This window comes from Cygnus olor, chromosome 9, assembly GCF_009769625.2.
Source record: "Cygnus olor isolate bCygOlo1 chromosome 9, bCygOlo1.pri.v2, whole genome shotgun sequence".
NCBI classification, from domain to species: Eukaryota; Metazoa; Chordata; class Aves; order Anseriformes; family Anatidae; genus Cygnus; species Cygnus olor.
The window spans coordinates 25,803,752-25,816,961 of record NC_049177.1 but is presented as its reverse complement, the minus strand read 5'-3'; the positions used below and the strand labels follow the sequence as shown (position 1 = coordinate 25,816,961).

At 43.1% G+C, this 13,210-nt stretch overlaps 1 protein-coding gene across 1 annotated transcript in view; it reads left to right on the top strand.

The window, feature by feature from the left end:
* Positions 1 to 91: 91 nt before the first annotated feature.
* Positions 92 to 13,210, top strand: part of ARHGEF26 (Rho guanine nucleotide exchange factor 26) — a 50,627-nt gene continuing 37,508 nt past the window's right edge. Inside the window, exons 1-4 of the mRNA XM_040567318.1 lie at positions 92 to 1,241; positions 2,621 to 2,660; positions 4,032 to 4,177; positions 9,706 to 9,762. Of these exons, the coding sequence (XP_040423252.1) occupies positions 183 to 1,241; positions 2,621 to 2,660; positions 4,032 to 4,177; positions 9,706 to 9,762 (1,302 nt within the window). The 5' untranslated portion in view covers positions 92 to 182. The remainder of the gene's footprint in view (positions 1,242 to 2,620; positions 2,661 to 4,031; positions 4,178 to 9,705; positions 9,763 to 13,210) is intronic.

Here is a 13,210-nt window from a genome sequence, read left to right as displayed (position 1 = left end):
CGGGGCAGCTTCTGCCCGTGCCGGCCCGTCCCCTCCCCCGCTGGCCCGGCGCCCGCCGTGCGGGGTTGCGGCGGTGTGCCGAGCCGTGCCGAGCCGTGCCGCTTCCCCCCGGGCGAGCTGCGGGGCCCGGCGCGGGGCAGGACGCGCTGCTTCCGCCTGGAGGCGGCGGCGAGGAGCCGGCGATGGACGGGGGCAGCGAGGCCGAGCTCGGCGGCAGCAGCGCGGCGCCGCTGTGGAAGAGGAGGGCGACGCCGCGGCAGCACGCCCGGGGCAAGCCCCGGCCGCAGTCGTACCAGAGCCCCAGCGGGGTGCTCGTCACCGACTTCCCGGTGGAGGACAGGTGCGCCTTCACCGTCACCCAGCCCGCAGAAACCATCAGCACCCGCCCGGGCGGCGCCGCGCCCCGGAGGGCGCCCCCCTGCTTCAGCTCCGACACGGGATCGGCGTCCAACGGGACCCTGCGGCCTCCCAGCTGCCCGGCCGCCTGCCCCGAGCAGCCCGCTCGCCTCCTGGCGCTGGTCTCCACCGGCCCCCTCGGCATCGCGGCGAACGGCGCGGCCGCCCCGGCGGGCAGGCAGCCGGCTCGCGGCTCGTGGAGGGCCCCCGGCCCGCCGGCCCTCGCACCGCAGCGGGACCGGAGCGCCTCGACCCCCGGCCCGCCGCCCTCGCCCGCCGCAAATGCGCGGTCCCCGGCCAACAGCGCGGCCGTGCTGCCCTGGCAGCCCAGCCAGCCTTATAAAAACCCCGAGCAAGTGCCAGCGGGGCCCGCCGCCGTTTCCCGGGCGATTTCCCCGGAGCGAGACTTAACTCCTCAGGGCCCGGCCCCCGAGGGCCACCTCACGGAGCAGCCGTCCATCATCCTGAGCACGAACAGCCCCGCCGCTCTCAAAGTGGGCAAGCAGCAGATCATCCCCAAGAGCTTGGCTTCCGAGATAAAGGTGACGAACAAAAGCGGCAGCCACAATGCAGAGACGAACAAGAGAGTGCTCAAGGTCCGCAGCATGGTGGAGAGCCTCAGCGTGCCCCTGGTAGCCGACGCCGAGGAGGAGGCCGAGGCTGACCTGGACAGCTCGGGGACGCTGAGACGCGGCTTGCGGTCTACGTCGTACCGGAGAGCTGTAGTGAGCGGCATCGACTTCGACAGCTCTTCCAATTTCAAGAAAAAAAACAGGATGTCTCAGCCGATACTTAAAGCGGTTGTTGAAGATAAAGAGAAATTTTCTAGCTTGGGGAGGACAAAGGTAAGTTACGTTGACCGGTGAGTGATAGATTGCTTTGAGTGTTGTAGACTACACGCTAGAACAATGTGCAATCTCTAGTTGTCCATAAATGCTAGTTTTCACTCCTGTTTTTTGCTAGCAGCAGCCTTTTTGTAGTCATTGATGAGTCCCACAGATGACTTACGTGTGGTGCTTCCAAAGTGAAGTGGCAGAGACCTTAGGGACGCAGTTCTGTTGAAATCTAGGCAGCTCAAAAATGTGGTAATAGCAGCCTCATGCTTGCGTTTCCTGCTGGATTCCCCAGCACATTTAGGTTTAGTTTCACAATCAAATTGATATTATAAAACCTGTTCCCCAGAAAGTAGTAAACACGAAAAAAAACAGAGTCAAATTGAGTTTATTATGTCCTGGCTGTGAGAGAAAACGGACCGACAGAAAAATAAACTTACACCCTACGCTGGCTGAGACATTACTTTAAAAGTACTTAAAAAAAATCAGAATATGGTTTTTAAATTGACAGACTCCACTTCGATGATCTTTTTTGTGGCTTAATTCCAACACCTGCAAGTTACTGTTTTTTTAAACATCCTGGTAAATTTCTGAAGAGTGTTTTGGAAATGTGTTATAAAGTACTCCAGGCAAAGGGCTAATGCTGTACCTGTTAAAATAATTATCAGCTTTTTGACAATTTTTAGCCAAATTAAAAATTACAGACGCTCTTGTGAAAATGGGACAAGTGCTGAAATAGCAATAGATCAAATCCTGAACTACTCCTGAGAAAGGAGCTTTTTGGGTTTCGTTTTGGTAGTAGACTTTTATCAGTAACAGCAAGAAGTTGTTTAAAGTAGGATGCTGTGATATTGCCCTGTCTTTACACACCAAACTCTTTCTGCCAGTAGCACTCTTGAAATTGACTACATAGACCCAGCTTGTTGCACCAAAACAACTGTTTTATTTCAAAGGTTTGTCTTGGTCACAAAACGTTCATTTACAAAGTGCTTAATGTGGTTGTTCTTTGCAGAGTGTGTAGAAAGCTTTAGACAGCTACTCAGATCCACTCAGGTCACCTTAGAGCCTTGCAGCAAAGCCCAGAGACAGTGAAATGAGTTACAAGTTCACTGAGCTCTTGTAAAGTTAGTACATGTTATGCTTTTGAAAGCATAAGAACAATAAAACATTCGGGACAAATATATATATATATATATAAACAACATGTGCATAGAAAAATCTGTGGTGGCTTTTCAGTTTCTCTGATGAAACAGTTGTTTTCACAAATACTTCTCCAACATAAAAGGTTTATAGATTAGGGCCTTTAATTTGGAATAAAGTGGAAGTTCTTGTTATTGTTGATTATTTTGCTTTCTTCTTTTAATGTGTATATCTTTCCTCTTAAATATTAGAAGAAAACGCTGAAAGGACAAGGGACATTTGATGGGGAAGGTAAGCCCTTTTCTGTACAGACTTGATGGTATGCTCAATCACAAGAGAAGTTAACTTAAATACCATTTTGCACAATTCTTTAATACTTGGTCAAAGACTAAGTACCTTGTTTTTCAGTAAATTGATTATAATATGGAACCATAGTTTTGGCACTGGGTATATTTCAATGAATATTTTAATGAATATGGAATGGCAGGTTACAAATATGTTTTTGTTTGAAGGGTTTCTTCTCAAATTAGACTCTTGTTCCTCTTAAAAGAATTGGTTGATGTGTCTATCTCAGCCCTAACAGCTCTATAGAATTACATAGGTAAGGCTTTCCCTCCAGCTGGGACTGTCTTCCTGCCTGTTTCCTGTAACTCCTGCCAGGTGTGAGACAGCTTTTGTGGATCAGCGTAGGGGTTGAGGGTCATCACCTGCAGCAGATACCTGAATTGTTATTCTCAAAGTTCAAGGTTAATGCAGCTTTTTCCCCCTTTTTGTCATAAGCAAAAATGCTGGGACCACTGGAGTGAATTTCTTGACTCCTTAATCCTTTACTTTTCTTGTTACCTAGCCTTCAAGCTCAAGTGTCAGAGGAACACTGCCCATGTATCTGCCCTTTTATGTTATTCGTTAATTCAGAGTTTTGTCAAGTTTGTTGCTCTTCCCAGTATTCCAGCACAAAAAAACTTGCCTGGCAGTAAGTCCATAGAGGTGTGATGGCAGTTTTGCCATCATGAGAAATGGGAAGGGAACGTTCCACATCTCTGTCTCTGCCATTGTTGTAACTGAGTTAATGCTGGCAGTACTGAAACAGGTGAAAAGCGCGTTTCATTTTCAGATTCATAGGCCCTATGCTTATTCAAGCAACCTTTGAAGTTTCTGTTTTGAATAGTTCTGACTTGAGACTTCTGAAGATTGGGCTATTTCGTTCACTTAGTGAAGTGCGAAGAGAGTATTTAAAGCTGCCAATAAAAGTAGACGTGTATTGGACTTACAATGGTCCTTCCGATTAAAATAGCCAGACCTCCGGATTAGTGACTCTGCTCTACTGACATGCTTGTTCCGTTCTTAAATTGCTGGCTAATTATGAAACATTGTACAGCAAACCAAGGAAGAAAAAATTGTTGTCTGTTTTTTCTTGACAAAGGACACATCTGTTCTTTAATTCAGTCAGTGTGGATCTTTTTTGGTAGTGGTACAGTGATCCATTGTTACTGTACTGCACCATTGTCCATCCTAAATAAGATACTATCTTTGTCTTTTGGAGTTTGTGAGCAGCACATTGACGTTTTCGTTTCTTTCATTGTTTAAATGTTACTTAATTTTTTTTGAAAGCAGCTAAGCTAACTTTCTAGCAATTAATGACATACTATTGTTGTTTTATAGAAAATAATGTGTTATATCAGAACTATAAAGAAAAAGCTCTGGACATAGATTCTGATGAAGAGTCTGAGCCCCGAGAGCAGAAATCAGATGAAAAGATTGTTTTTCACTATAAGCCCCTGAGATCAACGTGGAGTCAGCTGTCAGTTGTGAGTATTAAGTCATTGCACAGCCAGCCAAACGGTATCTGAGACTGTACTGAAACAAGTCCTTTTACTTGCTACTGGAATTTTCAGCTCAAGTTTTTCATCTTTTTTTTTTTTCCCTTGCAAAATATAAGGTGGTATATTCTCTTATCAACACAAGGTATTCTGGATATTCTTTTAGCAACAGATTTGCAACTGCTCAAATGTTACTAATCCAAATCTTGGGCTCTCACTTTAGCTTTTACTCGGGTTTTGTGTAAGGTAACTCCAGCAGCTTAAAAATGCATAAGTCATGTTTTCTCCATCAATTTTAGTAGGTGTAGACTCATGTTCCTGCCAGAATCGTTTTCTCTGGTTCCCTGACATCTCTCGTTTTCATTTGCTGGCAAAAGTGTTTGTAGGCTCACGTCGCCATGCAGCAGACTGGTTAGAGGATCTGATTTGAAATTAACAAGAAAAAAATGTCAATGTAGTTTACAGTGAAATTAAATAGAACTTTGAAATGCAAAGGAATTTGGATTCCATAATCTTAGGCTTTAAGATACTTTTTTTTTTAATATGTGCTGGATGGAATAATCAAGCACAGCTCTTTTGTTTGCATATTCAGTTTAAGACTTTGTACTTTCCACAGTCCCCAGAAATGGTGGCTTAGGCCTTGCCTGATAATGGTGGCAGCCAGGCCGGTGCAGGTCCTTAGAAAAGGTAGGAATTAGGCTAATGTCTGTCACTGGATCTGGCTGTTCTGAATGAGGCACTACCAGAAAGCCTTAAAAGGTAGGTTTAACTCCTAACAGCATGTAAACTTGGAGTGGAATATGTGCTTTATGGTTCCTTTCAATAAGTTGGGAGTGGTAGGGATCAAACCTTAAGTAGCATTTAGTCCTTTTTTTGTTCTTCTTTTGACTAAACTTATTTCATAAGAACAACATGAAAATCCTGATCAATTATTGGTCTTTGTTTTACATACAAGACTATAAAATGAACTTTCTCAATTGCATTGCTTGCGAAGACACAAATTTAGCGATTCTTCTAAAAAACAAAACAAGCAAGAAAACACCATAATTCACTAAAAACGTGAATTCTGTTAAAAAGCTTTAATTAGTTATGAACAAGTTTCTGCTGAACTGCTCTCAGTTGCTACAAGCCAACTCTAAACTGATTGACTGCATATATGTAATGGTAAGCATTTAAAAAAGCTATTCAGATGGTAGTATTCTGCTATTGTTAGCAAAGCCTATTTAGCACATGCAGCGGGTTTTTCTTAGTAGCATTGTTAAACAAAGTAGCATTGAGCTCTTTCAGTCATTACTGTGATCTTGCTAGCATCCCTGCTGCTAAGCTGGAAAATCAATGATACTAAGTGATAATTCCGTAAGCTTTCCTAGCATGCGTAATTTTGAGACCAAAGAAAGAGTAAAAATTCTGTGTTTCTGTGGTTAGTTTTATCTTTTGATCATTTCTGTGGTTTCTGGGGATAGCCATAAATATATATATATATTTAACTTGTAGAATGTAGAACCTTTCATCTCTATATATGACATAGGAAAGGATTGTTATCATACCACATGATCACCTAAAATATTTGACAGTTGGGGCCATTAGTTGTGTATACCCTAATAAACGAGTAACTAATGCTGAATAAGATCTGCAGGCTATTTAGGCTGTCTGTTCAGAAGAGCTGTCTGAGAGATGCTGACAGTCTTGCAGTTCAAGGTATTGAAATACGAATACCTCATTGATTCAGTAATTATAAAGAAGCCAAGACAATGTGGTTTTAAAAATATTTGCTTTGAATTTTCTTTCAACGAATTGAGTATTCGAAATGTAGTTAGTTTTGCTTAATACTGCAAAAAAGTTTGTTTCTAATGAAGTCAAATTAGTATTCTTCTGCCTTCTAGGCAAACTAGCAGTTAAATGCTCAAGAGCTGGAAAGAATGTTATTCAGTAATAATAATAATTGTGAAAACACTAATTTGTCTTGAGACCAAAGCAGTACAAAGACTGGCTCAGTAAGAGAACCATTGGTGTATCATGCTCACGGTTACACGAACCAGACTTGTTCTTTCCCATTTCGAATGTGGCAAACTTGCTTAGTGTCTTTACTTGATTTACAAGGCTCAAAGTGGGAAGTATATGGGAAAAGGTAGTGCACTGTGAAAATAGTGTGGGAACCTGCAGATCTCACGGTGTCTCTGTTTACAACTCTCTGGAAAAATTATGTGTTGTCATTGCGTATTAAACGTGAGTGCTGAATTGTAGCAGGAGGTTACTGGGGAATGTCCAAGTATTGGGTTTCAACGTATGGTAGGGAAGAAGCACAGCGGGTTTATGGTACTTGTTAGCAGTGAATACGCTAGGAAATCGGGGGGAAGGACAACAGAGTGACTCCCCCATCTCTGCGGGTGGTTTCTTGGGCTGCCCAGGCCTGACAGCTGGTGCAGCTCCAACTAGGCTTGCTGCTTGAGGGAGCGAGGGGTTGTGAAGCCTTCGTGTATGGAGTTGTCAAAGCCTTTAGACTGCAATAAAAAAGCTGTTCCTGACCTCTTGCATCATACAGATACCTGTGAAAGTAAGATGGAGCCTTTTCAAAGAACATTTAAGGACTCTGAAGTAGGGTGGTGTTTAAACCCAGTTCCTTTCAAGTTGCTCTCTTGACCCCTCTTCCTCTTTGGATTCCTGCGACAGATCAGGCAGCAGACAGGGGCTGAGCAGGCGACCAGTTTAGGGCCAGCTTATCTGCTGTCTCTGCGCCTTCCAGCTTTCATCTATTCATTTAAAATTTTAATTTGGGAAGAATAAACAGTATTTCCAAAATGCATTCCAAAAGCATCTTGCAGTATGTTGTTGGAATTCACTGCAGATCATATGCACTGGTACTACCTTGTGTGTCAGGTTAAATGTATTTACTTCCCAACAAATGCAGCAGTCCGTTCAGGATAACAACGGTATGTACTTCACATGCAGAGAGCAACAGGGTCAGTTAGGGTGGAAGGGACGTTGACTTGGGATCAGCTGTCCCGGGCTGTGGCTGCTCAGGTTCCGAGTACATCCACAAGTGGAGGCTTCACCACTTCTTGGGCAGCTGCTTCGGGGGCTTCCACCATGTCTGCCTGGACTTGGAATGTAAATGCCTGTCCTGCCAGGTCCTTACCTCGGAGCCTGGAGAGCATGTTGCATGTTTGCTTTTTATTATGACTGTCCGTGCTGCTCAGGTTCTCACAAATACTCGTCATATTTCATTTTCTGATCTTTCTTTCTCTGGTGTGCAACAAGTATGATTGAGATTTTTCTCCATTGCTCAAAAAGCTGCTGCAGGTTGCTTTTCCGAGCCACTCTGTGACCTTTCCACGGCTGCTTCTCCTCTGTGGTATCAAACAAAACTACGTGTTTTTACTGTCAAGGATCTTCAGGGCTCCTTTGTCCTTCAGTATCAAAACGCTTATGTTCATTTTGGCTTATGGTATAGCCACTCTGTCATATTTCTTAAGTATTTCTCGTGATTTCTTTTTCCCCTCTGTGTAGCTATTTCTTATTTTAGAGGAAGTTCTTATACATAACTGCAGAGTTAACCCCTCGTTCTTTTCGTCATTTCCTCCTCCTTGCCATAGTTGAATCGGTCATGACTGAGCCTCTGGAAGAAAGCTGTCCAGCGTGATGGGAAGACAGCAGTAGTAGCTGGAGTGTTGTCCCTCTGAGTTTTTTTTTTTTTTCTTGCTATCTTCTTAGCTTATATTAAGTCAGTGTTGATGGCATAGCATCACAAATGTGATTTTTTTTTTCTTAGTCTTTCAGCTGATACGCTTTGGACACCTTAAAAATAGGAATTGAATTTTTTTTCTTAGGGTATGCCAGAAGTAGTCTCTGTATTTGGGCCTCCTTCTTTTTGGAAGCTTTGCAGTTAATTCAGTGCATAAGCTAGAGCTGTCTGCTTCTACAACTAATTTATGTGTGCACCTCAAATGCACGCACACATGTATGACTAGATGATAATCACAAACACAGCTTATGTTTTTGGAACATAAATTTAGCAGTTGCCACATTGTTCTCACTGGAAATTTACAATTGCTCTATTAACAGGAAGCATTGTAATCTCTTGGATATCTTCATAGGTATTTCCTGTGTCAGCATATTTTTAGAAAAGTCTTCCATGGCATCCAAAAAAGACATTTTACTTCCTCATAAGTGCTTTAAAGCTTTCAGGCTGTTGACTGAAAGGTAGTTGAGTAGTTAGTCAGCTAACTAGTTCTGGCTTGGTATTCAGAAGTGTACGCTCGTGGTGAGCATGGGAACCTGTAACATATTCAAAAGAGCAATTGCTCGAATACATTGGGCTATTAACATTTGCTTTGTAAGTATATATTACCAAGCAACGTGCCTGCAAACTGGAGTGCAGCACCCTTAATGTTATGCCATCTTTACTGCTGAGCCTGCTGTCCAGGTTTGTAGTGGCTGGTATGCAAGAATAAAATTACAAATCACATATCCTTTAAAATCCAAGGAGCGAGTGGTGTAAGAAGAAGCAGCTGTCGATAATAGTATGTTAGGAGCTCGTGGAGAAAATCCAAAAGGGAAACGGGAGAATGGAAGCGCATCTGTTAAGTCTGGCGAGCGCTTGAGTTCCCTGTCCTGTGCCCTGGCCTCTTCCCCATCTCCTGGTTGGGGTCCCGTGCTGGTCAGTCCTCTAGAAAACGCACAGAGCCAGTCCCTCCCTGGTGCTTGGCCTCCTGTGTTTTTTAATATTCTGTTAAATGGTGTGATGCACTCGGTTCACCCTGGGAAGGGATGAACTTTGCAAGTCTGTGGCGTGGTGTGCAGTAGCTGAGCACCTGGCCTCGAGCTGCAGGGTGCGCAGCTCAGGCTGGTGTTTGTGATGGTCCTGTGTGGAGAGCTGGGGCAAACATCTCTGCTGATTTGGCTGTAGGATGCAGAGGGAGGAGAAACATCCTCGTAGGGCTGGGGATGGTAAAAATACAGAGGTATTTACTCAGGACTTTGCATATCTCTTTAGAGTGAAGATGGAGCTTTTCCAGGATAACTCTTGGTCAACAAACTAGCTGCCTAAAAGACCTTTAGGTGTGTTTGTTTTACAAATTAAGATGCTAAGATGTTTCAGGCCAACCAGAAAATAAACCTTATGATAAACGTGTATCAGTCAAGACATCTGTCTTAAAAGGAGAAAACAATTTTTACTCTTCAGTGTGTGTGTGAAATCCAGGAGGGTTGTGCAGGGTGGCAGTGATTCAGCTGTGAAAGCTGTTGCTGTAGAAGTTCTCTGTGTGTCCTATAGTAGTTTTTAATGACTTTTTTTGTTCTTTGGATAAATATTATAAACGTTCAGCTTTTTAAAAAATTATTTCTGATGGTTCGTTGTTGTCTTCAGAAGTGGACAGATTCTTTATCTGAATTTTTAGTTCAGTACTTAAATTGTTGTTTCTTAGTGCAGTGTTTTAATAGTTCTCCGTGTTTGGTTTTGTTTACTTTAAATTATATGTTTTCTACAAAATGTGTTAAAATATATATATTTTTTTTAGGTGAAAAAGAATGGATTATCGGAAACAATCAGCCAGGAAGAAAGAAAAAGACAAGAGGTACTCTTTTGAAATAATACGTTCCTTTTTTGCTGATAACTTTTTTTTTTCATGGTTAACTTTTTGTTTTGTCACACACACGCCTGATTTAATACTCTGTATTTGTTCATAAGGAGGCAAGTTCAACACACTGCTTCCTGTCCTAGGGTGAAGCATGCTGTCTTCTCAGGGAGAATAAAGAAATGAAACCTGTCTCTTGCTGATGTGCACAGATCCCTGCTGCATGTCTCCTGCCAACACCTGCAGGTCTTGCTGGAGTGGTTCCTGGGTATGCTCACTCCAGCAGGTGTAGCCTGGTTGATGGCTACTCAGTAGCAGCAGACAGAAGCAACCCTGTTCTGTGCTGGACTGGGAAGGTGTAAAATTAAACCTGTGTTCACAGAGGGTAGGAGGTGGCAGATAAAACAACTTTTTGCAGTGCCTTTTAGTTGTAACTAATCCTGTCAACAATTCTGAACGTGAGCAGTGTGCATCTAGTGTAACTAACGTATTTCTTTTACACTGAAATGAAGTAGGAGCATCTGTGCTGTCAACAATACAGAAAACAGCAGCAATTACTGATACAGTTATCTTTTCTCTCTGTCCCTTTCTGTCTCTGTCCCTCTCTGTTTCTTTTTTGCACCTTTTGTCCTCTTTATCTGCTTTCCCCTCTTTCCTTACTTACAGGGTCTATGTCACAATGAATGAGAGGTGTTGAAAAGAATAGCCTGACCTAGCCAGCTATTAGATACCTGCATTTCTTGAGGTATGTCCTTTAATAGGGGGAAAAAAAAGGCGGTGGTTTTTTGTTTGTTTGTTTGTTTTATTTTGTTTTTTAATAGCAGTGCTGTAGAATTACCTGCCATGGTAATTTGCTCCAAAATTTCCTTCAGGACATACCTCAGTGAATGTAGCCAGATGAGATCCGACTGGGGTTTTCCATGGATCATAGAATCACAGAATGGTTTGGGTTGGAAGGGACCTTAAAGATCATCCAGTTCCACCCCCCCTGCCAGAGGCAGGGACACCTCCCACCAGCCCAGGTTGCCCAAAGCCCCATCCAGCCTTGAGCACTGCCGGGGATGGGGCACCCACAGCTCCTCTGGGCAGCCTGTGCCAGTGCCTCACCACCCTGTGTCGTTCACAGGCATGTGTATAGCAAGCCTCAGATGCTAATCTAGCTGTGACCTACAGTTCTGGTGTTCGGACCCGAAATACAGACACACACTGCATATACGTGATTAGACAGTAGGGGTTTGTTTGTTTTGTAGTAATCCTACATTTTCTTGACTATCTTCTGCTTTTGGGGGCTATCAGCTGTGCAGCAGTTCAGGCTATGTGTTCTGCTTTTCTGTCTCCTCCTGCTGGAAAGCTTTGAAACACAAGGCATTTATTTCAGTCGTATCCTTTAGAAGCCTTTAGTCAACGTTTCCTGGAGCCAGATTTACATCTCTTCAAAGAAAACAAGTTCTTTAGATGCCTTTTAAATATGAGGTCTGTAATGTTACCAGAAATGTTTTCAGCTTGGCATTTTTTTTTATTTGAATATTAGAGGCCCATCCTTTCAGAGAGAACCTAAAGAAATATTCTTAAGACTTAGTTGTGCTATTGTGGTTTTGCTTTATTTCTTTTAAATTGCCTTTTATCAATTATTTTATTATCTCTTTAAATTGCTTTTCAGTCTTGCATTATTTTTGCTATCATAACATATTGTCACTGCAGAAAAATGTATTTGTTTATACCTTGATTAAATGTCAGTGTCCTACATTCATAGGCATCCCATCTTTCACCAAACATTACCGGCTTAGATCTCTGCATCTTTCACTTAAAGAAAATGCATCATATAAGCAGAGTGATGTGAACTGAAATAATTTTCAATAGATACTCCAGTTTTCTTGCAAGCTGGAAACTCTAACCTTATGCGTGTGTACAAACTCCAGTGTGCTTCTGGTCTCTTAAGTTCTGTAGAGTGTCCATCCGAATTCAAGTATCTGCTTGTGCTGATAAAAACCAAGTTAACCACAACATGAGTTCATGTGTCATTCAGAGACTGTTAGCAAGCAGCTGGTAAATACCACCACAGCCTCTGCTCGTGGTGCGGTTATATATGTCAAAGTCGAGATTGTTTCTTAATCCTTTTTTATCCTCTGAAATGTTTGGGTCACGGTTAAGAGGATATCCTCTCCCATCTCAGGACATCGGAAGAAAATGTCCCATTTATTTCTGACTGTGCTAATGACTTTCTGTCACCAAACTGGACGAAGTCTATGAGGGCCCTCAGTAAAAGCATAAACAAAGCCCCTCCAAAAAACAATGGGAGTGTGTATGTTCTTCCTGTGTTGAAAGCTGCCTGCATGGAAACCAGTTAGTCAAAGCACTGCACCGCTCTCGAGGCAAATCCTTTCTCTGTGGGCACAGCAGAGAGAAGCATGAGAGGCAGATGGGATTATTCAGGAGGACTGCCTTCAGCATGCCCGTGGTCTCTTCTGGTTTTATACCTGACTGGGGGAGATCACGGTTTCTCTAGAGCACGTGCATCAGACATCCAAGTGAACTCCTCTTGTAGGCTGTTACTTGTAGACACTCCGTCCCACTTCATAGAGCCATGGGCATTATTGCTAGGTACTCAGATCTGCAGTCGTGCATCCAGAGTACGTACTTCTCCTTCAGTTTAAGGATGCCTGGAGAAGTTAATTGCAAATAACCAATGAAATTATACGTGCAAGTAATATTGGGAGCAAAGTTGTATCGTCTTTGCTGATGGTATTTTGTGTTAGTAACGTGATGGTGAAATGTGGCTTGGTGGAGCTCATGACAAAAGCGGTCTTGGAGTTTTGTTTATTTTTCTTCCACCCTGTATGCACAAGAACTCCAGTGGACTAACAGCAAATCAAGCCTAGAGAGGTAAAAGATGCCTAAAAGCTGGAGGGGTTTCTACATCAGGGAATGACGTTTCCACTGGAACAAGTATGTGGATTTCAAAGTCCAGGAGTCCACTAGAAGTTTGCTTTGTGTGCCAGCCAGCTGATGGAAGTTACAGTGGCTTTGGTTCTTAACTGGTGGGGTGATAAACCGGAGAGAAAGTTGTCAGGGGGAGGTGAGGGGAAGTACTGGAGGTCTGCCACTCAGCCTTAGCTGCCTGGTGTCTGCTCAGCCTTCAGGCTCCTATCGCAGCCTCAGATATCTCAGCTTCTCGTATGCCTGCTCCTAACTTCATGTTTTAAAAGTCGCCAAGGTATCAGTGTTGATAGATGACGAAAACTGGAATTTTGACTAAAACTGGGATTTGCTTTTCTGCAGATGCTTGGGGAAGCAAGTACATTTTTAAGTAAATAACTTTTCAGCTTCTCTTTTAAGAGAGCAAAAGCTAATTCTGGCTGGTGAGCAGTAGTATTACGATTTGAAGCTTCCAGGCAGACCACAGAAATGGACATGTGTTTGTAAATTTAAAACAAAACAAACTCGTGTA